Source organism: Carex rostrata, chromosome 10, assembly GCF_964058835.1.
Source record: "Carex rostrata chromosome 10, lpCarRost1.2, whole genome shotgun sequence".
NCBI lineage: Eukaryota > Viridiplantae > Streptophyta > Magnoliopsida > Poales > Cyperaceae > Carex > Carex rostrata.
Window position 1 is genome coordinate 4,031,194 of NC_135927.1, and position 27,900 is coordinate 4,059,093.

At 40.1% G+C, this 27,900-nt stretch overlaps 1 protein-coding gene and 3 long non-coding RNA genes across 5 annotated transcripts; 1 reads left to right on the top strand and 3 right to left on the bottom strand.

The window, feature by feature from the left end:
- Window positions 1-436: 436 nt before the first annotated feature.
- On the bottom strand, window positions 437-3,569 carry LOC144560972 (uncharacterized). The gene is made up of 6 exons (XM_078310194.1): window positions 3,271-3,569; window positions 2,770-2,819; window positions 2,109-2,232; window positions 1,915-2,019; window positions 1,485-1,794; window positions 437-862 (listed from the first exon to the last, which is right to left on the bottom strand). The coding sequence occupies exons 1-6, from the start codon at window positions 3,479-3,481 to the stop codon at window positions 553-555; spliced, it is 1,110 nt and encodes a 369-aa protein (XP_078166320.1). The 5' UTR covers window positions 3,482-3,569; the 3' UTR covers window positions 437-552.
- Window positions 3,570-4,454: 885 nt separating this feature from the next.
- LOC144560656 (uncharacterized) lies at window positions 4,455-9,380 on the top strand. 2 transcript variants are annotated; one of them, XR_013513437.1, is made up of 3 exons: window positions 4,455-4,802; window positions 5,062-5,161; window positions 9,074-9,380. It is a non-coding gene; the product is annotated as an uncharacterized LOC144560656 (long non-coding RNA). The 2 variants fall into 2 exon arrangements; XR_013513438.1 differs by lacking the exon at window positions 9,074-9,380 and adding an exon at window positions 6,264-6,659.
- LOC144561083 (uncharacterized) lies at window positions 7,106-8,230 on the bottom strand. The gene is made up of 2 exons (XR_013513579.1): window positions 8,074-8,230; window positions 7,106-7,640 (listed from the first exon to the last, which is right to left on the bottom strand). It is a non-coding gene; the product is annotated as an uncharacterized LOC144561083 (long non-coding RNA).
- A 74-nt stretch (window positions 9,381-9,454) lies between the features above and the next one.
- LOC144560655 (uncharacterized) lies at window positions 9,455-11,323 on the bottom strand. Its single transcript, XR_013513436.1, has 4 exons — window positions 11,085-11,323; window positions 10,463-10,531; window positions 10,152-10,223; window positions 9,455-9,821 (listed from the first exon to the last, which is right to left on the bottom strand). It is a non-coding gene; the product is annotated as an uncharacterized LOC144560655 (long non-coding RNA).
- Between the last annotated feature and the right edge of the window lie 16,577 nt (window positions 11,324-27,900).

Genomic DNA, 27,900 nt, shown 5'->3' on the forward strand with positions numbered 1-27,900 from the left:
TTTGTAGTATGTCTAAGTTTTACTTCACCTACTAGTGTCTAATAAGAAGAGCACGACATCTCACAAGGTATACAAGTTCTTCGTAAATTAGATCATATAGCACATTTGGGTAAAAAGTAAATATGTTCTAGATATACAAGTTAGAGAGATCAGGGTTAAAAAAAAAAAAAAAATCAAAATATGTTTCTTTTGTCATGTTTTTTTCAGAAAAAAAAAAAATTTATAAAAACATACTTATGTTTAGAATAATCATATTTCCTGACTTTGCCTCCAAATATAATAAGCATAAAACAAAGATGACTTTGCCTATCATATTTCCTGACTTTACTTTCTTTGCATTATAACCAAAATACATATAAAATCAGAACTAGACCAACTAAGGTAGAGCCCTATTGGAGCTGTCACCAGTAAAGGATAAGGAACTCACAAACAAAAATGAAAAGGAAAATAAATTAACTCTATATGCAAATGTGCTAATAATAAAAAAATTAAAAAAAAAAAAACTAGACAATACCCCAAAAAAGCACATGCAACATGGCACTCTATTCTACATTAGAAAGAAAACTTGAATAACATGTCATGCCGGTAAACCTGACCAGGGCTAATGATCTGAGAAGGGAAGTTGGGATGGTTAACTGCATCAGGAAACCCTTGTGTCTCTAAACAGAGACCGTTGTGTGGGCCATAGTCATGGCCGTTTTTGCCTCTTACGTTATTTAAGTAGTTACCCGAGTAGAACTGCACGCCTGGTTGGTTGGCCCACAGTTGTAGGGCCCGTCCTGACTGGGGGTCCCGTACTGCTGCCACCTTCCTCATCCCATGTGCATCCGGCGCTGAACTGAGCACATAGTTGATGTCATACCTGTTTTGCATTTGAATGTATGATTTACTAGGTGCTGTACTGATAGGTACTTGGTCTATACCAACTTATGAAATTATTTTCTTAGTTTTACATGTTGGAATTTACACCGCATTTCAATATAAACCTGTTCAAGGACTTCCATTCATTTGGTTTATTTTGTACCATTCTGTACCAGTATTGCTAATTGAGCTAGTACCTTTAAGTACCAGTACCGGTATAGATCTGATCTAATTCTTGAGTGATGGAAAATCATTATGACAATACTGATATCCAAAGCGCTCCTCTATGCTGTAGAAGTGGTACAGCTTAACCTGTAGTTATACTGGTACAAGCACCTGTCCTTTCAAGAAACTTCTTCAGGTACTAAAGACAGTACCAATTCACTGATCATAGGTCATATTACATACCTGTACTTATACTGGTAAACGCACCTGTGCTTTCAAGAAACTTATTCGGGTACTAAAGACAGTACCAGTACACTCATAGGTCATATTACTTAACCTGTACTTATACTGGTACATGCACCCATGCTTTCACAAAACTTTTTCTGGTACTAATGACAGTACTGGTACACTTATGAATCATAAAGAATTAACAACGGGAACAAAAAAATATCACTTACCCTCCCGAAATTTGATTGATTCGACTCCCAACAGACGCTGGCTTCCTAAAATCATAAGGTGTACCAGTAACCTTCTGGAAGCTTCCGGTAGGTATTAAGTTCTCATCAACTGGTGTAATTTCTGAGGCAAAGATCTGAACCATGTGGGACAGGATGGTACCGCTGTCGTGGCCGCCTAGGTTCCAGTAGCTGTGCTGAGCAAGGTTGACAGGTGTCGCTTTGTTGGTTACAGTTCCATTCATGCGAACTGTCAACTCATATGGCCCCGAGATTTTGTATGTCACATATACATCCAGGTCCCCAGGAAAACCTACACTAGGGTTTTGAAGAGAAATAAGAAAGCTCTGCACTAAAATCTTATAAGAAGTGCATATTTACACTAATAATGCTAAATGTACTGGTAAAAAAAATATAAAAAAATAATAAGTACCTTCTTCCCCATCAAAACTATGGTAGTACAAGGTGATATATGGGAAATCACCGCCTCCTTTCTCTTTTACTGTCCAGATCACCTTACTAAATCCCCTATCGCCACCTATGTTATATCCATAAATACTCATCAAATATTCACCGAATGTTAGATATATAGTACAAAATTTGGTTTTGGAAAAGAAACAAGCATACCATGAAGGGTATTTTTGTCACTATTTACAGGCAATTTGTAAACTTTCCGATTTAATAAAAAGTGTCCGCCTGCTATTCTGTTAGCCACTCGTCCCACCACAGCCCCAAAATATGCGGTATCATTCTGGTAAATTAAGAATACTATTAGCACTGATTTGTTAGTGTTACTCATTGAAATAAATCAGTAAAAAAGTATACAAAAAAATAATAAAATGTCAATAATTACTTTAAAAATGACAATAAACCTAAGGCATATGTTTGCAGAACATAGTTGTTTACTGTAATCAGTTTGAATGTTATGAAAATCTTAATCAATCTACAAAAAAGGAAACTGTTTGCACACTCGTACTAGTACCAGACGTGACCTACGTCAACCTAAGGTATATGTTTGTAGAACATAGTTGTTTACTGTAATTAGTTTAAAATGTTATGAAAATCTTAATCAATCTACAAAAATCAGTACCAGTACATAACAGGAAAGCTCCTTTTGTCTTTTCCATGCCAATTTAGAAATTTCCAAATTTGGAGATTATAGGGATGTTATAATAGAAACAGACAGTTTATATGAAAATTGGCTTATGTATATAAAATTAATTAAATTATATCATCCACCTTATGTATAATTTTTGGAAAATGAAAATAGAGAAAGAATTCAACTTACAATATAATGACCAATTCCATCATAACCAAGCACTACATCAGCCACATTCCCTATAAATGAAAAAAAAATAATGCATATTTTATAATATATTTATACATAGTCAAACCTAGAAAGGACCATCCAAGATTAAAAAGACGAAAGAGAAAGTAAACCAACCAACCAACAAAAAAGGAAAAATTAAATTCTACAAGACACAAAAAAAGGTCTACATATCTTAACAGAGCCGTTTTGGCTTCATGCAGCTCACGGACTATAGAATCAAAACAGCGCTGCATATGGTCTCTTCATGAAGCCAAAACTTCTCTGTTAAAACCTTTACCAAAAAAACCGGTAATTAAATTCTACAAGACAAAAAAAAGGGTAGAGATTTTAACAGAGCAGTTTCGGCTTCATGCAGAGCACGCAGTATAGAATCTAAACAGCTTTGCACATGGTTCGTGCTCTGCATGAGCGAAAACAGCTCTGTTAAAATTACGAAATGGGGTATAACTTGATGGATACCTGTGGAATCGGGGAGGAGAAGAGAGACAACAGTGGCGCCCCAATTGGTGATTTTGAGAGAGAAATCTCCCTTTCTGAGAGCATAGATCCCGACAGTTTTCCTTGGAACAGCACCAATGGTGGAAGCACGAAAGAACCCAAGACTCTGGAAGAAGAAGAACGCAAAGGCTAAGAGGAGACAGAGAGCAAGCAGTAATGGTGGCCTTGACATCTCATCTGAGAGAGAGAGGAAGGAAAGAAAAGACTTTTTTGCCTTTTGGGAAACAGTTCAACAGTTCAGTTGAGAAATGGTGCGAATTGAGAGAGAGAAAGAGGAATTCATATCTCCTGAGGTAACCGAAATTTTGTCTTCAGATCAGGACCGTTTGATCTGATTTCACACGAATATTAAAGATCCATAAGCATTCCACCTCAGATCAGACGATTGGAATCTAATCATAACTAATCTTTTATCTTAGAGGAAGCGGACCGAACAAAGAAGACTTCATATCTACTGAGGTAACAGAGATTTTGTGCTTAGATCAGGACCGTTCGATCTGCTTTGGCACGAATATGGAAGGTCCTAAGGCATTAAACCTCAGATCAGACGGTCCGTATCTAAACATAAATATTCTGTTACCTTATTTCTGAATCAATGAAAATTCGATATCAGATCGAAAGCGGTACCGGACCGTGTAGAATGTGATCTGTGTCGTGTGCCTTATTCTAACACGAATCTCAAAGTAAAGATGGGGTATTCTGCACAGTATTGTACTGCAGAGGTAGTTTGAATAGACAGAGTCCGGCTTAACTATCAGATCTGAAGTGGAATATTATGAATTCATATCTTCTGCATTAACTCAAATTTTGAGTTAAAATGTGGACCGTCCGATTGAGATCTGTACAAATATTAAAGGGCCCCGTGCATTATAGGCTTGGGCCGGATTGGCCCGAATTCTGATCGTACGGTTCAGAAATTAACTAAAACGGTACGTTAATGCAGAGGATACGTGTCTGAATATTATATATGGAATTGGCTAGCGTGCTATCGGTAGCTAATGTGCATATATGCTACGGTATTTTCCTTCGTTGGATTGCTTTAAAATTCGTGCACGAAAGGAACGCTGATTCTTAAGTTAACGGAGATGGAAAATTTTGAAATCGCTCCATCTCTGTTATCCAAACCGTCTACTTCCTGACCAAACCATTTCCCCAACTCTCGCTAGGGTTTATTCCCGGCCTCCTCTCCGCCCTCCCATTGCACCCTCCTCCCCGCCCACTCTCCTCTACTATAGCCGCGCCCTCTTTTCCTCCTCTCGCTCATTGCCCTCTCTCCGATGGTGTTGTACACCTCTCACTCACTGCCCTCTCTCCGCTGCCAGATCTCTCTGAGAAAAAAAAAAACTTAGCATATCAGCGAAGACCCCCTTCGCCCTCTCTCTATTAAGGTTTAGTTGGCAGTGCCGTAGCGGCTCCCTCTCTCTCACCCTTTCCCTCTATTCGGAACGATGCTCGACCCGATAGAGCCTCATCATCTTCTGCGTTTCGATCTGGTAATTCCTATCTCTATTTAACTATTAGTCTCTTCTTTCTATTTCTCACTCACTCTCTTACTCTATCGCTGAAAACCATAAATTTAGGGAAAAGTTTGATTTTTCAACAACAAAAAAATATATTTGAACTGAAAATCCTAGATCATATTTATATTTCGTTTCAGTTTTTGTACCTTCAGTTCTTCCTTAAAACTTATTTAATTATTTCCCTGTATTTTCTATTTTTTTAATCTAAATTTAAATTTTGCCAAATTCACAGGAGCAATTGGATTCATAGCCACTGAATTTTTGGTCTTACCAGTAAAAAAAAGGAGATGAAATAACTACTTTTTTATGAGAAAGTAGTCAAAGCTCTACTGGTAAGGGCTCTGTTTAATTACTGTGAGAAAACATGAAGTATATATTATAGGGAAAATTTCCTCCATGCCACCTCAAAACTTGGAAAATACCAAATTGCCACCCCAAAACTCAAAATTTCCTATTTGCCACTCTAAAATCATCAAATTTACTCTATTGCCACATTTTTACATCTGATATACGTTTTTCCTTAAAATTATACTGAAAAGTGTTGTATAAAAAGCGTATTTTCATATTTCCCATTTTACCCTTCAATTCAACAAAGAAAATTATGAAATTGATTCTCCAGTCCAACAGATCCCTTCACCTCTATCTCTCTTGTTCTTCCGCCTCTCTATCTCATTCCTCCGCCTCTCTTTCACTGCGTCGCGGCAACCAGTCTAGGGTGCATCAACCCCATCAAAAGTACTCCAAATCCTAGCGCATTGCTCCTCTTGCATGCATCCTCGCCCCTATCTTCGTCTGTTCTGCTCCTCTCCGATACTGCATCAGACTTGAATCGCTCCTTTTTGTTTGCTCTGCGCTGTGTCAATTCCCTGGACTTGGTTGTCAACGTTCCCTTGAAACCCAGATGGGATGCCTGAGTCGCCTTCTATCGATTAAGTACTGAAATTAGGAAACTTGTGAAATCAGAATCAAGAAATTTATAAAATCGATTTTTTGAAATTTGAGTAATTTATCTTGGAAGGCATCTAAACTACTCGATATGTTGGAAATTACCAGGTTATTGCACTGCTTATTGGGAATTACCAGTAAAAAGTTTCATGGTTTAGAAGTAATTACAGTAGTATATAATTAGTAAAAGATTATCAATTAGTAATTCATGGTTTAGAAGTATATGAATCTGGTTACTCTCAACCATCAATTAGTAAAAGGTTATCACTTGTCTATGTTCTTAATTGGATAGCTGAAGATTTATAGGAGTAAACAGGGATGAGCTGACATCTATAATCCCACATTGGTACTTTTTTAATTTATTTTTTTGTTTGTGTGGCAAAATGAGATACATTTGAAGTATAAGTGTTCTGTGTTGATGCTTATAGTAGGTTTATTTTTTTTTTTATATTTGATAAAGCCAACAGAGGTACTGTTTTTCAATTTCAGGTTAAGAAGTTGTTGTTAAAACTGCGAGAAGTACAAGCATAAGAGGAACAGAAAATGCATAGCATAACTAGAATTGTACTATCGGACAGCTATACTTGGTTACTGGTAAAAGTGAATGAGTTTTGAAGGCTCAAGATTATACATAGCACAGCCCATGAGTGTGCTATGGTTTTTTTTTTTTGCTGTAACTATTTTTTTTTTTGTAATTTAATTCCTTTTTTACATCCTTTTCATTCTAATTTTGTGTTATTATAGATGTTAATTGTAACTAGGTAGGAAACTACGAATGGAGATGTAACCATGTTTAGTGGTAATTGTTGTGCTTTGTTTATTTGAGTGTGATGTATTTTTTTTTTTAATTTGAACATGTTTATTAATGAAATGTTGTTATGGAAATGTCATTTATTTGAATGAATGTGATGTATGTACTTTGTTTATCAATGTGATTTATGTACTTTTTTCATGAATGGGTATTCTTTTCACTTTTTTTTAATGTGATGAGGCTTATTGATGTCTGGCAACTATCTAGATTTGTTCACACATGTACCTATTTACATTAAAGTCCCTCACTTTTGCAAAAAGCTTGATACCTATTTACAACTATCACACATAATCTTGGTACCTATTTACACACATCACATAGATACTTGGTACCTATTACACATCACACATGGATTCAATATACTAAATAGTCTAAAATGGCTACATTGATGGGGAAACAAAGAAATAAAGTAACTGAACCTAACTTGAATTGGTACCATGATTTTTTTACTTATCTGATCAACTGATACCATTTTCAATATGAGAATAAAAAAAATGAAAATAAAAACAAAAAAGTCAAATTTGATCAATAATATTTTATTTGCAAGTGGCAATACAACACCATTACATAGTACTTGATCATTCAAAATTAAGGCAACAGACAGAACCAGAAATCAAGTTCCAAAATCAAGGCAAAAGTTACAAATAAAAGAAAAAATAAACAAAAGCAAAAATTGAACCAGGAACCACAGTTTTTATTGCTGTAAAAATTGACAGGTATTCCCCTTCAAGATCACTGGAAGAAACATCACTGGCATACCAACGCGCACCAATGATTTCATTGCTGCAGTTGCTGGCACCAATGATTTTATTGTGAGAACATCAGACTAATCAAGGTGGTAGATAGAAGCGTTTTAATATTTACAAGATTCTAGTAAAACACTTTGTTTCGATTCGCCGGAGTTTGGCTCACGAGCTTGATCACTTTGTGGCCACAGTTGGGGCACGGCACCATTGGAGAGGAGTGGCTTGGCTGGGCCGAAGTTGTGGAGATCTCTGAAGACGTCGTGTGATTCTCCACCAGTGGCCAATGGCGATGCATGGTGGAAGACTGGTCTGAAAAATAAACATTGAACTCAGGTCTAAGCTTATCAAACATTGAACTCAGAAATTAAACCTTGAAAAATTAGTCGATTTCTCCTCTTTTGAAGAGATAAATAAGAATTTGAAGAACTTTTTTAGGATACAAGAGAATTAGTCCTTATTTAATGTAGAAAAGTATTGCTTTGTCTACAAATCAGGTCTACACTACATGTAAGCATACTGTTACCAGCAATTTTATCAGTGCCGAATAAAATTTTATCAGGTCTACACTACATGTAAGCATACTGACCATTTCAGATGTAAGGGATGCACTTCCAGTACCAGAACCTTTGTAGATCGATCAGATGATGACCAATTTCAGGGACTAGGGATTCATGAAAGAGTCTAAGCTTTTCAACCAACCAAACGGAAAAAGGAGACAAACATGATTGAAAGAGGTATTTACCTTAAGAGAGGAGACAGCGGAGAGCGACAGAGAGAAAGAGAGGCGGATCGGTGGTCTGGGTCCGGGGCGTGCGTCAGTGGAGAGCAGGGTGTTGGCGTAGGAAGGGTTTTGGTGGACGGAGTAAGAGTGAAAGAGAGAGAGGCGAAAGGTAGAAGGTAGAAGGCGACTCAGGCATCCCATCTGGGTTTCAAGGGAACGTTGACAACCAAGTCCAGGGAATTGACACAGCGCAGAGCAAACAAAAAGGAGCGATTCAAGTCTGATGCAGTATCGGAGAGGAGCAGAACAGACGAAGATAGGGGCGAGGATGCATGCAAGAGGAGCAATGCGCTAGGATTTGGAGTACTTTTGATGGGGTTGATGCACCCTAGACTGGTTGCCGCGACGCAGTGAAAGAGAGGCGGAGGAATGAGATAGAGAGGCGGAAGAACAAGAGAGATAGAGGTGAAGGGATCTGTTGGACTGGAGAATCAATTTCATAATTTTCTTTGTTGAATTGAAGGGTAAAATGGGAAATATGAAAATACGCTTTTTATATAACACTTTTCAGTATAATTTTAAGGAAAAACGTATATCAGATGTAAAAATATGGCAATAGGGTAAATTTGATGATTTTAGGGTGGCAAATAGGAAATTTTGAGTTTTGGGGTGGCAATTTGGTATTTTTCAAGTTTTGGAGTGGCATGGAGGAAATTTTCCCATTATTATAATGAGGTATACTTAATTAGGTCATAATTGCAATTGTTAAACCTGAACAGCAGTACTGGTTCTTCCAAGTATGATTGCAAAAGTTATTCACATAGTAATAATTGGTATTATCTTTTTTTCTAATCTCATGAAATGGAGCATAATGATACATATATTGTAAATATGGGGTGAATACAACTCAAATCTTTAGAGTTTTTCTTTTTTTTGTTCTTTTTACTGCTTGATGTTGTGACTTGCTTGTATTATTGTTATGTTAATCTATATAGTTGACAATCTCATTTTGTGTTTGTAGCGCAAACAAGAGCAAGCTAACAGAAAGAGAAAACGAGATGAAGATGGTGATATCAATGACGATTGTGTTATTTAAGAAGAGTTACACCAGGAATATTTTTTCTATTTGTAGCACCTTGTTTTTGTTTTTTATTTTATTTTGTTGAGATGGATGTAACATTGTATCGTCAGTTGACTCTTATTATTCTGAAATGGCTAATGGATGGTTGCTAGTAGCTTGAATGACTTGTGTTTATTTTGTTGAGACGGATGTAACTCATATTGTAGCACTCTTATTGTTAATTTTCTGGCATGATTCGAGTGTTCTATTCTTGCTTGGTTTCCATGAAAATACAAATATGCATAATAGAAGCATAACAAAATTGACAATAACAGCTTGATAACCATTAAAATGCTTGCTTGGTTTCAATATAATAGGATAAGAAAGGTTCAATTTACATAGTTATTCTAAATTTCATACAACATGAAGGACAATGTTGTCATTCAAATAATAATGCCATTACATCAACACAGATTAACACAATGTCATTACATCAACACAGGGCAACACAAATTAAAGTAATAATCCCATTACATCAACACAATATCAAAAACTACAGTACATTCAATTTGAACAACAAAGCTACAATTTAGTTCATCATCTCTTGCAAAGAGAGCAAGGGAGATCCCAAGCAACTTGCGAGAACGATGATTGGCACCTTGAACTCTGGAGTTTCGTTCATCACCATCTTTCTCCACATGACCTAAAGCTACAGTTTGCATGTATGAAATATAATGTATGCATTAGAAGAAATTTAGATATTTCTAAAAATTGCCTTGGGTCTCACCTCAAAAGTGCAAACAACCCACTAAAAAAAAAAAAAAAGTGCCTATGATTGTTTTGGTTACATCAGAAGTCAAAATGTAAAAATTATTGGGTCTCACCTCTAAATAATCAGGAATTGGAAGCAGTTTGGACAATTGTTTACACAGCACAGTGTTCTTTTCGATTTTTCCGTGGTTTTCATTTGCAAAGAAAACAAGACGCAACACATAAATCCTTCACAAAAGAAGAATTGATAGTAATCGTCAAAACATACCTAGAGGAGACTGGACGCCATGAGGACAATAAACGTCATGTAATTCTTCCTCTCCACACAGTTGTTAAGCCACTGTCATGGAATAATATAAACAGAGAGGAATTAAAACGAGAATTTCTGGTTTATCCTTGTCAAAATATAGTACATATCAGTCATATTTGTAGAAACAATTACAACTTTTGCAGCCATCAGAGATGTACTATTTCAAATTTCTTAGCTTTGATGATTATCTTGGTATGTTCTCAAGCTTTGCAAGGATAAAGTTGAATTTTTTTAAACAATAAAATAAAATGAAATACTATAGTAAATACCCGGCAATGGTGGTCAAATCTATCCACACATTTATCACACCTTCGGCAATGTTTGATGTACTTCTGCACCTAAAAAGGACAGAAAATATGTTGGAACAAGTCTTTGTACATTCCTATAGACTGTTATTAGCTTGAAACAGTCAGGACGCATCATGCCCAAGCCTAATCTCAAATCAAAGATTAAAAACCAAGCAATCCAATTTTGGCTTCCATATTAACATAGTAGCAATCATCTCCAGATGTATAATAACAGTAAGCAATTATATATAAAAACATTAAAAGGAATATACTATGATATCCAATCAAGGTTGACCTTCACAGTACAGAAATTTCAGCAGATATTGACATGTAATGACACTGGACAGGCAAGAAATTACCAGCTGACAGTTAACACGGTAGAAACTTAAACAACATAGTGCAACTAAACAAGCAACTGAATGAACAAAATTGATGTACATGGCAACAATATATATTATATTATTATGAGACTGAACCCAACAGTAAGTTTTCAAAACGGCCATATGTTAAATTGACTTATTACATTTCAACTGTATATTATGCATAAATATTTAAATAGAAAAAATAAACAATGCTTAATGTGGTGAGAGAGATGGAGAGAGACCTGATTTTAAAGGGGAACTGGCAAAGAGGAGATCTGGCAGCGGAGAGAGAACAGCAAGCGAGAGGAGTATAACACCATCGGAGAGAGGGAGGGCAGCGCGCGAGAGGAGGAAAAGAGGGCGTGGTGATTGTAGAGGAGTGCGGCGGGGAGGAGGGGTGCGACAGAGAGGAGCCTAGAAAAACCCTAGCGAGGATTGGGGAATTAGTTTGGTTAGTAGAGGAGAAGGTTGGATACGAAAACTTCAACAGAGAGATGGAGCAGTTTCAAAATTTTCCATCTCCGTTAACTTAAGAATCAGCGTTCCTTTCATGCACTAATTTTAAAGCGATCCAACGAAGGAAAATACCGTAGCATAAATGCACATTAGCTACCGATAGCATGCTAGCCATTTCCATTATATATACCTAGTCTACCACTCAAGGAAATAAATTTGCTGTGGAACCTGTTATTCCGATCACAACCGTTCAAATTTTTTCATGAGCGAATCTCAAGAAAGAAATTTTTTGTACACGGATCTCATTGAAGATCAACAGTTGGAATCTAAATAACAGGTTCCTATTATTCCTTTGAAATAACAGCAGATTTATTTCCACCACTCAAAGGCTCATGCTATGAATTGAAAAAGAATTAATAAGTAATAGATAAATATAATTTCATAATGATTAAATATGTATTATGTTATTATTAAATGTATAATTTATGATAAGGTACACATTCCATAATAATTAAATGACCATTTTACAATAATCAAGTGTGTTATTTTTTTAATAGATTTCAATAATTAATTTGCAAATTCAAGGTATCAGTTAATTAATGTCAAAATGAGTTTTCATTTGATTAAAACGCATAATAGTTATCAATAATTGTGTTTAAAGTGATGAATTAATTTGAAGTGATAATTAATTTATCGTATTGAGTTGTTATTTTGTTTTTTTAATTTAACTAAGTATAAACATATTTCAGTTATGCAGAAATTAATATTTTAAAAAAAAGTACACTACAATATATTATAACAATATTTTTTTTTTTACAAATCATTAGAAGTTACATTAAATTTTAAATCTAATCAGAAATTCAATTGATATAACAAATCTTTGAATATGACAATTGATTATAAATTTATTGTATTAACTTGTTATTATAATTTTAAATTTCCTTAAAAGGATTATTTTGGTTTCAATTAAAAAGGAAAATTCATAACTGTCTAAATAGAAATTTTCAACTCAATTTTTCAAACTTCATATAATTTTATTTTATTTTTGTCCGAAAATGGCCATTACAGGCTATGGCAGATTTCTGTTGCAAATCTCCTTATTCTATCACAAAAGGTTCGGCCATTTTTATTAATAACCCAAAAAAAAAATGTTTTTACCAAAATAATCTCAAATGTTGAGTTTTTTCAAATCTAACCAGACCGCCGGGATCACTGGCGGTCCACTTCCATAGCAGACCGCCAGGGACCTGGACGGTCCACTATGGACCAAACCGCCAGTATCCCTGGCGGTCCACTATACATTAATCCCCCCCCGAACCGACCCCCCCCCTTTGTCCTCTGTCCTCTGTCTCTGTTTAGCGCACCAGACCCCAGACCTAAAAAAAAAAAAAAAATCGCCGATCCGCCCAGCGCCGCGCCAGCTCCGCCCAGGTGTGCCTCTCTCTCTCCCTCTCTCTCTCTTCTTCCTCTCTCTCTCCCTCTCTCTCTCTTCTTCCTCTCTCTCTCTCTCCCTCTCTCTCTCTATAAGCCATTTTGACTCTTTTTGTCCCTCTCTCTCTCGTAGTGGTGTCTTCGTGGTGCATTGACCGTGATTTGGTGATTTCGGGAAGATTTGGAGGCGAAGCGAAGGATCTCGAAACCGACCGCAACCCGCTGACTCGTTGTGTATTCAAGTTATCTCAGGTAATTATCTAAATCAAAACTTGTTATGAATTGGTTGTTCCGAATTGCTTGTGACCTTGCCGGGTTGTTGATTTTCCCGGAAGGCGACCCGATTAGGGTTTTGGGTTAGGGTTAATTGGTTAAATTTGTAAATGAATTGTGTTAATTGGTTGGATTTGTAAATTAATCGGTTGAATCTGTAAATTAATTGGTACCCCGGGTTGTCATAACAGGGACTGTGGTACCCCTGGCTGTCATGAAGGGAGTGGTGGTACCCCTGGCTGTCATGAGGAGAGTGGTGGTACCCCTAGCTGTCATGAGGGGAGTGGTGGTACCCCTGGCTGTCATAAGTCGAATTGTCATAACCTGAAGGTATTGTGTTAATTGGTTGGATTTGTAAATTAATCGGTTGAATCTGTAAATTAATTGGTACCCCGGGTTGTCATAACAGGGACTGTGGTACCCCTGGTTGTCATGAAGGGAGTGGTCGTACCCCTGGCTGTCATGAGGGGAGTGGTGGTACCCCTGGCTGTCATAAGTCGAATTGTCATAACCTGAAGGTCCAGCAGGGGGAGCCCTAGAAGGTCCAGCCCCAGCCGCACTAAAAGGTCTAGCCCCGGCCTGGGGAACCCTCCTGGAATATAACTCTATCATTGCGACCCCCCTAGACTCAAATTGTTGGTACACAGCCTTCCACAACTCCTCATCTGTTATAGGAAAACTCACAAAGTAAGGTCTACCCGCCCCAGCCCGTTGTGTGTCAATTCGAGTAGCCAATTCTAAGTCATACCGGTTGGGATTTACACCAGTCTTTTCGTATACTAGTTGCTTAAGTTCAATAAATGTGGTTCTTTCATTAACCTGCAAGCCGAATGAGGCATCTTTCGAGTAATACACGCCCTCTACACCCTTAATTAGCTTACCGCCCATGTACAGTGCAACCAGCATTTTTTCCTTAACAAACTACATTTAAAAAAAAAATTCATAAGAATTACAGTATAATAGATTCATTATTTTTTACAATTTAAAAGTTAATTATAATATTAATTAAAGACTAATTTATAGTATTTACAGACTGCGGGTATAATAATTATTAATTAAAAATTAAACAGAAAATAATTAAATAAAAAATAAAATACCTGTAGCAATCGCCTAAAATCGCTTCAAAATCGCCAAAATCGCTCTCTCTTTCTTCTCTGTGGTTTAACAAATGAAATGATACTGTGTGCTGGAGAGAGAGAGACAGAATACTGGACCGCCAGGGATACTGGCGGTTTGGTCCCTACTGGACCGCCCAGGTTGCTGGCGGTCTGGTATGGAACTGGACTGCCAGTGATCTTGGCGGTTGATCGGCGTAAAAGCGCAACGCAAGTTTCGGTACGCTTGGGGGCGTACCTTTTAAAACCGCGGTTACACCTTCCGATTAGGGTTGCAAGTGTACAACCCTATCGAGGAGTATAATCGGGTATCGATCCACAGGGACGGTTCCTTTATCTAGATATTTACTTATCTCGACTAAAGACTAGAAGTGAGAAAAAGGGGTTTTGGTGTTTAATTTTCCTAAGGAATCAACTCAAGCAATCACACAATGATATAGAATAGTAAATGTGCAAGAAAAGGTATAAACTGTGTTTTGATTTGGGATAAAAGGTGTTTCAAGGGTTTCAGACTTCATCTCTGATTTGCCTCTAGTGGTACGGGCCTTACCAAGTTGGTACGGCCAGGCCGCACCAACCTGGTATGACCAAGCCGTATGGGGCTTGGTACGGGTAGGCCGCACCACTCTTGTAAGGGCCGTACTGGTTTACCAGAACAGAGCTTACAAGTTCGAGTTGATGCATTTCTTGCTGGTACCTCGTATTAAACTCTTGATAAAGGTTCAATTGACCATACCTAAGGTTCCTAAACCTCAACTCTCGTTTGTTGGTTCAAGATCTAAGTTTTGGATTCAATTCTTCACCTTCTAGGGTTTCTAAACCTCAACTCTCGTGTTTTGGTCCAGATCCTCTAGTTGATTGATTGGATATCTAAGGTAACCTCTAATCTGTCGATTAGAGGAGAATTCAACCTTTCGGCTTCAATTCGATCAAGTCTACCTAAAGGGATTGGTTTGGTTGAGAGAAGGCAATGGTCACATGACCTTGTTAGGGTTGATCTACCACTATAGGCACACCACATGCAATCACAGAAACACAAAGCAATCAAGACAAGCAAATTCACAATCAAATCAATCACAAGAGTTCATACAAGATCTAAATCAAGAAAAGCAACACAAATCAAGAAAATCCATCTACAAACCCTAGAAACAAAAGTCTACTACTCACAAGTCATGGATCTGTCCAGATATACAAGAAAAGAGATAGAGAAAGTCATGAAAGAACTAGATTGAAGATCGGGAATGGAGAAGGTGTAGATCCGTCGATTCTCGCCTCTTCCTCTTCCTTGATCTTCTCTTCTTGCTCCTTTGCTCTCTTTCTCTCTTTCACTGAGCTCTCAATCTGGAATGAAGTGGAATCCCCGAAAATGGAGAGATCCCCCGCTATATATAGCCTCTGCCAAGATTTGAATTCTGTCAGGCGGCACCTATGTACGGCCCGTACCAATTTGGTACGGCCAGGCCGTACAAGGTGGGAAGAAGGCTGAAACGGCCAAGTTTGGTACAGGCCGTACCAAGTTTGGTAAGGGCCGTACCAAGGTGTCCAAAAACGCCGTTTCTTCGTGTATTTTGCTCCAATCCTGCAGAAAACAAACAAACTCTCAGCAGTACCAAATTCTAAGAATATATCAATGAAATGCACATGGTTTTGACAATTTGGAACATGGATTTGGTATGAAATCAAGTCAAATATAGGCTAAATATGCGAGGTATCAAATTCCCCCAAGCTAAACCTTTGCTTGTCCTCAAGCAAAAAGATTCAAACTTGGATTCGAAGCTAGACAACTAAATCTAAATGCTGTTGCAAATCTAATTGTGAAAACTTACGTGAATCTGCTATGGTTAAGAATTTCTAGAATCATTTTAGTTGTAGTTTGGACATTTCTTTATAAACCGTAATTCACTCCACCAATTGGTCGATTGAACTTCTTATTTTGAGATGCTTTTAATGATTGTAAAGGTTTCATGATTAGGTTTGATCGAAACAATTTTATTCTTTTACCAAATCTATGCTTTTATTCATGGTTATTTTAATTTTCCCCCAAGCTTGAAACAAACTTGGGTAAGAAAATTTCAAACATGTGTTGGTACAAGCAAAATCATACATTTATTTATATATATTTTTTTTATTCATTCATTTTTTTATTTCCTAGGTTGGGAGGCGAGCTCAAAGGCGTCTAATTCATTTTGAATCAGACTTATTGCCAGTACTCGCTTATTGCTCCTCTTTTCATCATTTTTTTTATTTTGGGAGACGAGCTCAAAGGCGCCCAATAGGACTTATTGCCAGTACTCTTATTTTCTCCATCTTTTATTATATTATTATTTGTTTTATATTCTTTTGCTCATACCAACGGATACTCCAATAGAAAATCTCCATTCCTAAAGGTATAGTTCAGTGTATTCAAATAATTTCGTTCGATACAATCCTAAATTTTTCATCTTTTTCAATCATTAAAAACATCTCAACTTAAGCAGTTCAATCAACTAATCATGGGTTAGTTCTAATTCATTCAGGGCTGTCCTAAATACGACTAGAAATGTTTCAAAGTTACTCTTAATTCTAACAGTTCACGCAAATTTTCACCTAATAATGCAAGAAAATACGAAAAAGTACAAGTAAAAATAACGATAAAGTAAACACGACCTACATGCAAATGTCTCCCCCCCAAGCTTGTCCTGAGCATTGTCCTCAATGCTTCAAGACATAAAGATAAAGAATATGTAAAAGCTCGGGTAAAGGAAAGCGAACCTGAGAAGTCTTGGAGAATGAAGCGTGTCCCCCGTATGATGAGGAATGGCAGTGCTCGAGAATGGAGCGCGTCTCGTCGTATGGCACACAACGTCTGTAGATGCCATCAACGCCAGTTTTGAATAGGAAGGGGTCATCCCAGAAGTAAAACTTGGCATCCGATCGAAGCTTCTTCTTCTGCTGGTAGGACATGGTAGGAGGGAGTACTCCTGAAGCTAGATAGTTCGCAATGTCCGCATACCAGGGCACAGATTTGGTGTTTACTTGGTCCGCGGCGTGGAATGTCCGATCTTGCACAGCATGGGTCGTGTGCATCGATGTACCGACCGAGTTTATCTCCTCCATGGCAGAGATCGAATGGAATTGATCATCAGGGAATGAGTCATTGATTGGCAGGTTAGCAGAGTCCTCATCTTTCCAGCGAAGCCGGGATAGATGGTCAGCCACAGTGTTGTCGACTCCCTTTTTGTCCCTGATTTCAATATCAAACTCTTGCAGGAGGAGGATCCACCTGATCAGGCGAGGTTTGGCATCCTGCTTGCTCACCAGATACCTGAGCGCGGCATGGTCTGTGTAGATCACTATCTTGGAACCAACCAAGTAGGATCTGAACTTGTCGAGAGCGAACACAACAGCCAGAAGTTCTTTCTCGGTCGTCGTGTAGTTCATCTGGGCAGGATCTAGCACCTTGCTAGCATAGTAGATAGCACATGGCTTGTTCTCCTTTCTCTGCCCGAGAACTGCTCCCACAGCATAATCGCTCGCGTCACACATCAGCTCGAATGGCAAGGACCAGTCTGGTGGCTGCAAGATGGGTGCTGAGACAAGGGCTCCTTTCAATCGATGAAACGAGTCGACACAATCCTCTGAGAAGACAAAATCAGAGTCCTTGATGAGCAAATTGGTCAACGGTTTTGCGATCTTTGAGAAGTCCTTGATGAATCGGCGGTAGAAGCCAGCGTGTCCCAGAAAGCTTCGGACTGCTTTGACATTTGTTGGGATCTCCAGCTTCTCGATCACCTCCACCTTGGCTTTATCAACCTCAATTCCTTTGGATGTCACCACATGTCCAAGGACAACTCCTTCTTGGACCATGAAGTGACATTTCTCCCAGTTTAGGATCAGGTTGACCTCTTCACACTTCTCCAGGATTTTGCAGAGGTTGGTTAGACATGAGTCAAAGCTGGCTCCATAGACAGAGAAGTCGTCCATGAAGACCTCAACCTCATTCTCGATGAAATCCGAGAAGATAGCCATCATGGCTCTCTGGAAGGTGGCAGGTGCATTGCACAGACCGAATGGCATCCTACGGTACGCGAACGTACCGTAGGGGCATGTGAAAGTGGTCTTGTCTTGGTCGTTCGGGTGAATGGGGATCTGGAAGAATCCTGAGTACCCGTCAAGATAGCAAAAATGAGAATGATTGGCCAGCCTCTCAAGAAGTTGGTCGACAAATGGCAGTGGGAAATGATCTTTGCGCGTGGCAGCATTGAGCTTCCTGTAGTCGATACACATGCGGTACCCAGATACCACACGAGTCTGGACCAGCTCGTTCTTCTCATTTCTCACCACTGTTGTGCCACCCTTCTTGGGCACCACATGGATGGGACTCACCCACTTGCTATCAGAGATGGGGTAGATGATGCCTGCATCTAGGAGCTTGAGGATCTCCTTTTTCACCACCTCCTTTAGATTGGGGTTGAGTCGCCGCTGGTGCTCCACAGACGGCTTGTGATCATCCTCGAGCAGGATCCGGTGTGAGCAGATTGCTGGGTTGATCCCTTTCAAGTCCTTGATTGAGTACCCGATGGCGCCCTTGTGAAGCTTCAGCTTCTCCAGAAGTCTGGCAGTTTGATCGGGGTTTAAACTCGCGTTGACAATCACAGGACAAGCTTTATCTGGGTCGAGGAACTCGTATCTGAGATTAGCTGGGAGAGGTTTGAGTTCGGGTGTTGGGCGCTTAGGCTGATCGTTGACACAAGCCGTGTCGGGGTGATCTGACTCATGCAACGTCAAGACGTCATCCTTGTCAAGCTCTGCTCCGCCATTCATCTCAGGGTGTGTCGTACGGTCCTCGTGTGATCCATCCAACTTGCATCGGAGATCCTCCAGATCTTCAGGAATCACATCTGCTGCACAGATTGACTCGCTTGCTTCGCTTGGCAGCTGGGATAAGAATTCAGAGTGATGGCGCAGCGAGTTGTTGACTTGGTCAAGAAAGTAGTCCTCAGCTAGATCAGCTAAGAGCTCTTCTATCCCATCAACCCGGAAACATGTCTCAGATTGTGACGGATACTTCATGGCACGTTCAATTTGAAATTTCACCTTCTCCCCGCCAAAGTTCAGAGTCAGGGTTCCTTGTCTCACGTCGATTATCGCGCCAGCTGTTCTTAGGAAAGGTCGTCCCAGAATGATGGGGACTTCCTTGTCTTCTTCCATCTCCATGACTACGAAATCGACGGGTACAAAATACTTCCCGACTTGGACTGGCAGATCCTCCACTATGCCAAGTGGGAGTCGCACTGAAGAGTCCGCCAATTGCAACGTCATCCTTGTGGGCTTGAGCTCCCCCACTCCAATGCGCTCATAGATGGTGCGTGGCATGAGACTCACGCTCGCTCCAAGATCACATAGAGCTTTCTTGATTTTGGCCTTCCCAATGGTGCATGGAATGGAGAACTTTCCAGGGTCGTCCAGTTTGGGGGGTAGCTCGCTCTTCAGAATTGCGCTGCACTGCTCCGTCAGCTTGACCGTCTCGTGCCCCTCTAAGCTTCGCTTGTTGGATAAAATGTCTTTCAAAAACTTGGCGTAGGTGGGCATTTGAGTCAGAGCGTCGGTGAAAGGAATGGTGATGTGCAGCTGCTTGATGACGTTTGCAAAGTTGGCGAATTGTTCGTTCAATCTGGTCTCGGCTAATCTCTGGGGGAAAGGAACGGGTGGCCGGTACGGGGGTGGTTTCTCGTTTCCTTTCTTCTTCTGACTTCCTGACGCTTCAGATGAAGGTTGCACAGGCTCCGCTGAGCTGGTACAATCCGTACTCGCTTGAGGTGGAATGGGATCAGTTCGTCTTGGATTTACCTCGCTTGCCGGAGTATGCACGGGGGTCAGGGTCGCGTCAGGTGCCGGATCAGCCGCGATGTCACTTGGCAGTGGTGGTTCATCGTAGTGGGTTCCACTTCTCAGAGTAATCGCCTTAGCCTCTCCTCTCGGGTTGGGTTCTGGTTGAGCTGGAAGCTTCCCAGGTTGAGGTTGGCTTGAGGTGACCATCTGGCTCAGCTGCTCCAACAACTTGCTTTGGGCAGCCATCTGAGTCGTCATGCTTTGCATCTGCTCCCACATCATTTGATTCATCTTGCCCTGCTCATGGGTGAAATCATTCACTCCGGTAGGCGCATGTGATTTTGGGGGATCAGATGGAGCTGCTCGGTTGCCTTGATTGGAAAAGGAAGCGTTCTGGTAGAAGTTCCTGTTGCCGTTGTTGTTGCTGTTGCTCGAAGATGGGTTGCCCCAGTTATTGTTGTTGGGAGGGGGGTTGTTCCAGTTGTTGTTCGCTCGATTGTTCCATGTGTTGTTGTTGAAGGATGGTCTCTGAAAGTTGTTGAAGGGCGGTCTGGAAGAAGAGTTGTTGAACGGTGCAGGGTTGTTCTGGTTCGACCTCCAATGCTGCTGCTCAACCGGATCTTTGGAATAAGACCGGCTGAAAGGAGGTCTCGGGAAGAAAGAAGGTTCGCTGTTGAGAGAGTTGACCTGCTCGCTTTCCTCGTCTTGTTGCGCCAGCGGGCATTGCTCGTAAGCGTGCCTCTCATCTCCGCACATGACGCAGGCTTGAGGTTGCTGTTCGACTGCCTTGACGCTGAGCTTGTCCATCGCTCTCTGCATGGCGTCCATCTTGGTGGTGAGAGCAGTGATGTGATCCACCTCGTACTTGCCACCTCCTTGGTTACCTCCTTGGCCTCCTCTTCGTCGTGAGTTTTCGCGGCCGGACCACTGCTGGTTCTGCGCCATGCTGTCTATCAAGTTCATAGCCTCTAAAGGCTCCCTTGACATCAGCGCGCCTCCCGCAACAGCGTCGACGTAAGCACGAGTGCTCTCGTTCAAGCCGTCGTAAAACGTTTGGATCAAGAGCCAGTCTGGTATACCGTGGTGTGGACAAGAGTATTGCAATTCTCTAAACCTTTCCCATGCCTCATTCAGGGGTTCATCAAAAATTTGGTTAAAGCTGGTCAGGTCATGTCTTACCTTGGCAGTTCGTTTATGAGGGAAAAATCTGGTCAAAAACAATTTGGACAGTTCCCTCCAAGTCAAAACCGAGTCCCTGGGTAAAGATCCCAACCATTTCTTTGCTTTGTCCCTAAGAGTGAAAGGAAATAGAGCAAGCTTGGTGTAATCAGAATTCTCACCGTTGGTCTTGATGGTCGTGATGCACTCGAGGAAAGTCTGGAGATGGGAGTGCGGGTCCTCGTGATCGAGTCCATGGAAGGTGTTCTGCTGCACCATGTTGACAACCCCTGGATTGAAGTTAGGTTGTTGTCCTGGAATGCGCGGCAGCCGGATTGCACCTCTCACATCTTCAGCCCTTGGCACATTGAACTCTCTCAAGGTTCGGGGCATGAAATCATCCATCTCGTGGTCAGACTGATCGGTCAGCTCTGCTTCTCTGTCTTTGTCCTCCTCTCGCTCACGCCTGTCCTCTCTGCTCGGATGTTCGGACATCTTTTCTTCAATGCGGGTTGCGTCTGATGTGACTCGAGTCGCGTCGAGAGAGGTCTGGGCAGGGACAGTGTCGTCTGGAGGAGTGTCGTCAAAGAGTGGCCCTCTGCTCCTCAGTTGGTATTTCAATCTGAACTTTCCTGCAGGAGGTTGTTCGAGAGCCAGTTTTTTTTTTAGTAATAAGAAAGAGTAGCGTAAAGGAAAAGATACAAGTTAAAATCTAGATTAGCTAAGATAAGCAAAAAAAATCCAGAGAATGATAGCCGTCCCCGGCAACGGCGCCAAAAACTTGATCGGCGTAAAAGCGCAACGCAAGTTTCGGTACGCTTGGGGGCGTACCTTTTAAAACCGCGGTTACACCTTCCGATTAGGGTTGCAAGTGTACAACCCTATCGAGGAGTATAATCGGGTATCGATCCACAGGGACGGTTCCTTTATCTAGATATTTACTTATCTCGACTAAAGACTAGAAGTGAGAAAAAGGGGTTTTGGTGTTTAATTTTCCTAAGGAATCAACTCAAGCAATCACACAATGATATAGAATAGTAAATGTGCAAGAAAAGGTATAAACTGTGTTTTGATTTGGGATAAAAGGTGTTTCAAGGGTTTCAGACTTCATCTCTGATTTGCCTCTAGTGGTACGGGCCTTACCAAGTTGGTACGGCCAGGCCGCACCAACCTGGTATGACCAAGCCGTATGGGGCTTGGTACGGGTAGGCCGCACCACTCTTGTAAGGGCCGTACTGGTTTACCAGAACAGAGCTTACAAGTTCGAGTTGATGCATTTCTTGCTGGTACCTCGTATTAAACTCTTGATAAAGGTTCAATTGACCATACCTAAGGTTCCTAAACCTCAACTCTCGTTTGTTGGTTCAAGATCTAAGTTTTGGATTCAATTCTTCACCTTCTAGGGTTTCTAAACCTCAACTCTCGTGTTTTGGTCCAGATCCTCTAGTTGATTGATTGGATATCTAAGGTAACCTCTAATCTGTCGATTAGAGGAGAATTCAACCTTTCGGCTTCAATTCGATCAAGTCTACCTAAAGGGATTGGTTTGGTTGAGAGAAGGCAATGGTCACATGACCTTGTTAGGGTTGATCTACCACTATAGGCACACCACATGCAATCACAGAAACACAAAGCAATCAAGACAAGCAAATTCACAATCAAATCAATCACAAGAGTTCATACAAGATCTAAATCAAGAAAAGCAACACAAATCAAGAAAATCCATCTACAAACCCTAGAAACAAAAGTCTACTACTCACAAGTCATGGATCTGTCCAGATATACAAGAAAAGAGATAGAGAAAGTCATGAAAGAACTAGATTGAAGATCGGGAATGGAGAAGGTGTAGATCCGTCGATTCTCGCCTCTTCCTCTTCCTTGATCTTCTCTTCTTGCTCCTTTGCTCTCTTTCTCTCTTTCACTGAGCTCTCAATCTGGAATGAAGTGGAATCCCCGAAAATGGAGAGATCCCCCGCTATATATAGCCTCTGCCAAGATTTGAATTCTGTCAGGCGGCACCTATGTACGGCCCGTACCAATTTGGTACGGCCAGGCTGTACAAGGTGGGAAGAAGGCTGAAACGGCCAAGTTTGGTACAGGCCGTACCAAGTTTGGTAAGGGCCGTACCAAGGTGTCCAAAAACGCCGTTTCTTCGTGTATTTTGCTCCAATCCTGCAGAAAACAAACAAACTCTCAGCAGTACCAAATTCTAAGAATATATCAATGAAATGCACATGGTTTTGACAATTTGGAACATGGATTTGGTATGAAATCAAGTCAAATATAGGCTAAATATGCGAGGTATCAGCGGTCTGGTTAGATTTGAAAAAACTCAAAATTTGAGGTTATTTTGGTAAAAACGTTTTTTTTTGGGTTATTTTCAACAAAATGGCCGCAAAAGGTTGAAGTTAGCACACCTCAGAAAATTAGTTACTGATTAGTAATGGAGTCACATTGAATTAGAGACTGGCAGCTGTCTATTTCTAAATTTTGAAAATCAAGTATATGTCTATGTATAATCAATTTGTTGCTTACTTCTGAAAAAAAAATTGTTTTCCCCGTAGACAATCCGCATACTGAGTTGGTTAATTCACGGCAATCTGCAACCCGCTAATCGTATCAGTAAAAATTTTACCTCCCTAATATAAATCCTAACTATGCCTCTGTTACAAATTCGTTATAACCAGGTTTTCAATGTGATGCCACATATTGTGTAGAAGAATATGCAACAAACAAATGAACTAAAAATGATGTGTATATGATGTTATGAGTGGGGCTATGGTAATTTGCAAGGTGTGGATCGATTTGTACTATAGATTCATATTTTCATTTTTAAAATTTAGATAGTTAATCTGAATCGCTCAATATAACCTCATTGAGAAACTTACTAGGAGATCAAATTTTATATTATCTAGATTCATTTTACTATTTTTAGATAGTTAGGAAATCACTGTTTTTTTATGGTCAACAATCTTTAAATCAGATGATTTTCTACTTATCTAAAAAATAAAATATATTCTAAAAATGTAAACAGGACACAAAGTCAAGAGCGGAACTAGATAATTGAGAAGAAAGGAGGGTTGAATAAGTTATTGTAGTGTACTTTTATTTTATAAGGAGAACTAAAATTATAAGTACTTGTAATAATTGCAAATTTGGAGAACTAGTCTTTGATCTTCTGACAGAGGTAATGCCCTATGTGTAAGAGGTCACAGGTTCGAAACCCAGATAAATAAATCATTTATATATAGACAAATGCTTCTATTGGGTGGCTTGACTTCAAACCTAGACTAAAAAAAAGTTACAGATTAAAAAGACAAAAATGTAAAATTTTAATTTATAGGAGTGGCTAAATCATCCCTTAGCAATGCTTATGTCTGCCCATAATCAAAGCATAGGCAGACAAAGAGATAATAAATATATGCGAAACAAGTTAAGGAGCCTGAATCGGTGAGTTACACCATGTGAAGAATAGAAAGGAATAGAATGAAGCAGAAAGAAAGATTAACATATTTAATATCTTTGTATTTGAATGATTAATGAGGAAAAAATAAATTTAACTTTTCTTTTTGTCTTATTTTTTTATTTGGTTGATTAAAATTTAGAAGGTTAATGAGAAATTTAGTGACTGCTGTAGGATTGTGACAAAAAACTTATATGAGAATTATATAAGTAAGATATAGAGTTGGGTGTTTGTGTTATTTTTTCTAAAAATATTTGCAACAAAATTTCTTTCTATCCGTTACACCTCAAATTAGGAGGGAAACCGATTCTATTGATTACAATAATATAAGGTTAAGCCTTTCACATTCGACATAATTTTGTCAACTAAACATGATTCGACAGATAAAAAAATTTCTTTTCATTCTCTCCCTTCCTCTACTGTCCATCCAAACAAGATGTTAAGCTCCACCTCCATAAATTGATTCTTATATCTTATTCCTCCTTACTTATTCTTAAGTGAGGAGTAAAAGATCTTATTCTACTACTTGTGATGCAACCAAAAAAAGGTAGACAAGTGGGGTCTCAAATGAATTGTCATAACGTGGAGATAACATAAGTGGTGTCAATTTTATAATTTCGGAACTGTGTTAGCGAAAATCCGAGAATGAGGCAATTTTTTCTCTCTTCACACTTTCAAATAGTAGCTATTCCAACATTTATAAGGAATAGAGAATAACAGCTATTCTAACTATTCCGAATAGCAAAAATATTGTTTAGATGCACATTGCTATTCCGAATAGTCCATATTCTAGAATAGTCCTCTATTGTAGCTAATCTCATTTCATCCAAACATACCCTAAGGTGTTATTGATTATTTACTCTGTTTTACATTTATTTCAAGTCTCATGCAACATATTGTAAAATAAAATTTGATATTAAAACAAAAAACTAATATTTTTCAAGATAAAAAAGGATTACATTAACAAGTGATATGTTAGTAAACAGGACTGTAGTCAGCATTTTTATCAAGAGTAGATAATTTTTTTTATTGATACAACTAGTGAGCTATGGACTGCCGTGAATTAAACAATTCAGACTTTGGACTGTCTAGGAATAGACAAAATTTTATCCAGAGTAGGTAATTTACATAGACATGATGGGTCAAAATCAGAGCTAATAGTATTTATGAACTCTAATTGTCTACTTTTACAACTAATTCACAAGCGCACAAACTAATCGCTTAACTACGAATTAACCGTATAGTATAGATCGGGGTGTTGATCCACATGAATGGTGTATTAAGAGATCTAATTGCTATGCCAAGTCTAGGTTATCGGTTCTTTTAGGTTTTGGTTTCGTTGTTTGTTTGATCAATTGAGTTATGTTGTGTTGTGTTGTAAGGTTCAGTTACAACAAATTGGAGGTTGATTGATTAGTAGATTGGAGATGAGGCTTCTAGGGATCAGACATTCTATCATTCAAATGAGTTTAATCTAATTTTGGTTAAGTACACAATTGCATGCGGTTCTGTCACCATCCGCATTATACTGCATAAACCTGCAAAAGTAAAGTTAGTTATTCGCATGTGGTTCATCATAATCTGCATGCTACTGGACAAACCGTATAGTTCTGGCTATAACCTCCAGTCGGAATCGCACACGATTTGATCATAACCGTACACGCCCGATATTGATACCAAATGCAATTTGAGAGTTGCTAATCCTGTCCTAGTATTAATAATTGGAATGTTAGGTATGTTAGGTAACAGGCCGTATGCTGAATTTGGGCTCAACTAGGCTCGTCCTGTTACCCGGATCCATCTTCATCTTCTTCAGCCCTGAACTGCTTCTGCGCATTCCTGCTCGACCGGCATCTTTTCCTGCATCCATCCAGCGCTTGGATCGTTAACATCCACGGGCCATTGAAAGACGCCCTTCCAAGGACAAGCAATGCTGCAGGGGTCGGCACTGAAGAAATGCTCCAAGGGTTTCACCACCTGCCCTAAGGGGTTTCGCATCTTGTCTTTCTTCTTGTCCCAAGTGAACCCGGGAAGAGTACAGGCGTAGCTATCTTCTTTCTTTATATGCACAAAACCACAACGGCGGGGATCGAAGGGGTAAATCTTGCTCAACCTTTTCAATTCTTTGTAAATGGCCGATTTCGTCAGATTGGCTGTAGCAGCCCTAGCAGCATCAGTGAAGGCTCTACTACTTAGAAACTCATCCAATGTTTTCTGGGATATCTCTTCCTCCCGACGTGCGGCGCTTTCCTTCATCTTACCCAACTCTCCATCACGGATAGCCACCTCCCTCTCTAATTCGGCTATCTTGGAGCAGGCCTTCGCGACCTCTTCCTCCTTCTGGGTCAGCGCGGCTTGCTGCTTCTGGAGGGTCCCTTTAAAGTTTTCAATTTCCCTCTTGTAGGAGCGAATCTCCTCCAACCTGATGTTGGCCAGGCGGTTCCGGCTGAGCAGTTGCTCCTTGTAAAAATCCCTTTCGATAACAGCCGAGATAGAATGAGGAACACCAGGCTTTGGGGCCTCGAGCTGAAGGGCCTCCTTCTCGAATTTATCCCACAAACACCCATTGATAACCCCGGCATGATGGTTATAATACATTGCCATGCCGAGAGCGGCCCGAGGATCTAGCTCGACCAGTCGCCGCTCTTCCAAAGAGGAGGTCACTCGAAAAGCTTCCCGCGCGAACCTCGCGCGCTCTTCATCAGTAAGGGTTAGGTTCCACTGCATATCGGTGTACCCCGGAAAATAAACTCCCAGACTATCGGGATACCCCTTGGGAAGGTGAGTCTTCCACACCGTTCCCTTCCCCTTCTCGGTGTCAGGGATGATCGCTTGGAGTTGCTTGCGAAACTCTTCCCCGAGTTCCTCAGGCAGCTCCGCAAGGTAATCTTCAGGAGAGAGAGAAGACGCGGGGAGTCGACCCGCCCCGATGGGAGCCGAAATAGGGCTCTTCCCCGGAGTACCCTGGGTTAAGGTCAAAGTAGTTGGGAGACGCTTCGGCAAAGACCTCTTGGTGGTGGGATCCTCAGAGGATTTCCTCTTCTTGGAGGATTCGGTGGCAGCCCCCTTTTCCTTCTCCGCTGCACTATGTTTTGGGACAGGAGCCCGGGGAGACGAACCTCGCCCGTCCTTTGGCTCTGAAGCGGCAGCACTCGGGGTCGATGACGAAGCTTTGGGAGCCGTCCGAGAAGAATCCTTCACAGCTCCGGCAAACAACTTGTTCGCTGGGTCAAGTGGTAGTGGGAGCGGGGATTTGAATTGGTACGCAGGGCGCATACTTCCAAACACTGCAAACATAAACAAAGAGGAAAGAGGGAGGATAAATGATAAGAGCATGATGAGATGATAACA

Coding starts and splice junctions, on each gene's coding strand:
- LOC144560972 (XM_078310194.1), bottom strand. CDS start 3,481: ATGTCAAGGCCACCATTACTGCTTGCTCTCTGTCTCCTCTTAGCCTTT. Junction 2,820..3,270: donor TCTCCTCCCCGATTCCACAG/GTATCCATCAAG, acceptor TTTCATTTATAG/GGAATGTGGCTGATGTAGTG. Junction 2,233..2,769: donor ATGGAATTGGTCATTATATT/GTAAGTTGAATT, acceptor TTAATTTACCAG/AATGATACCGCATATTTTGG.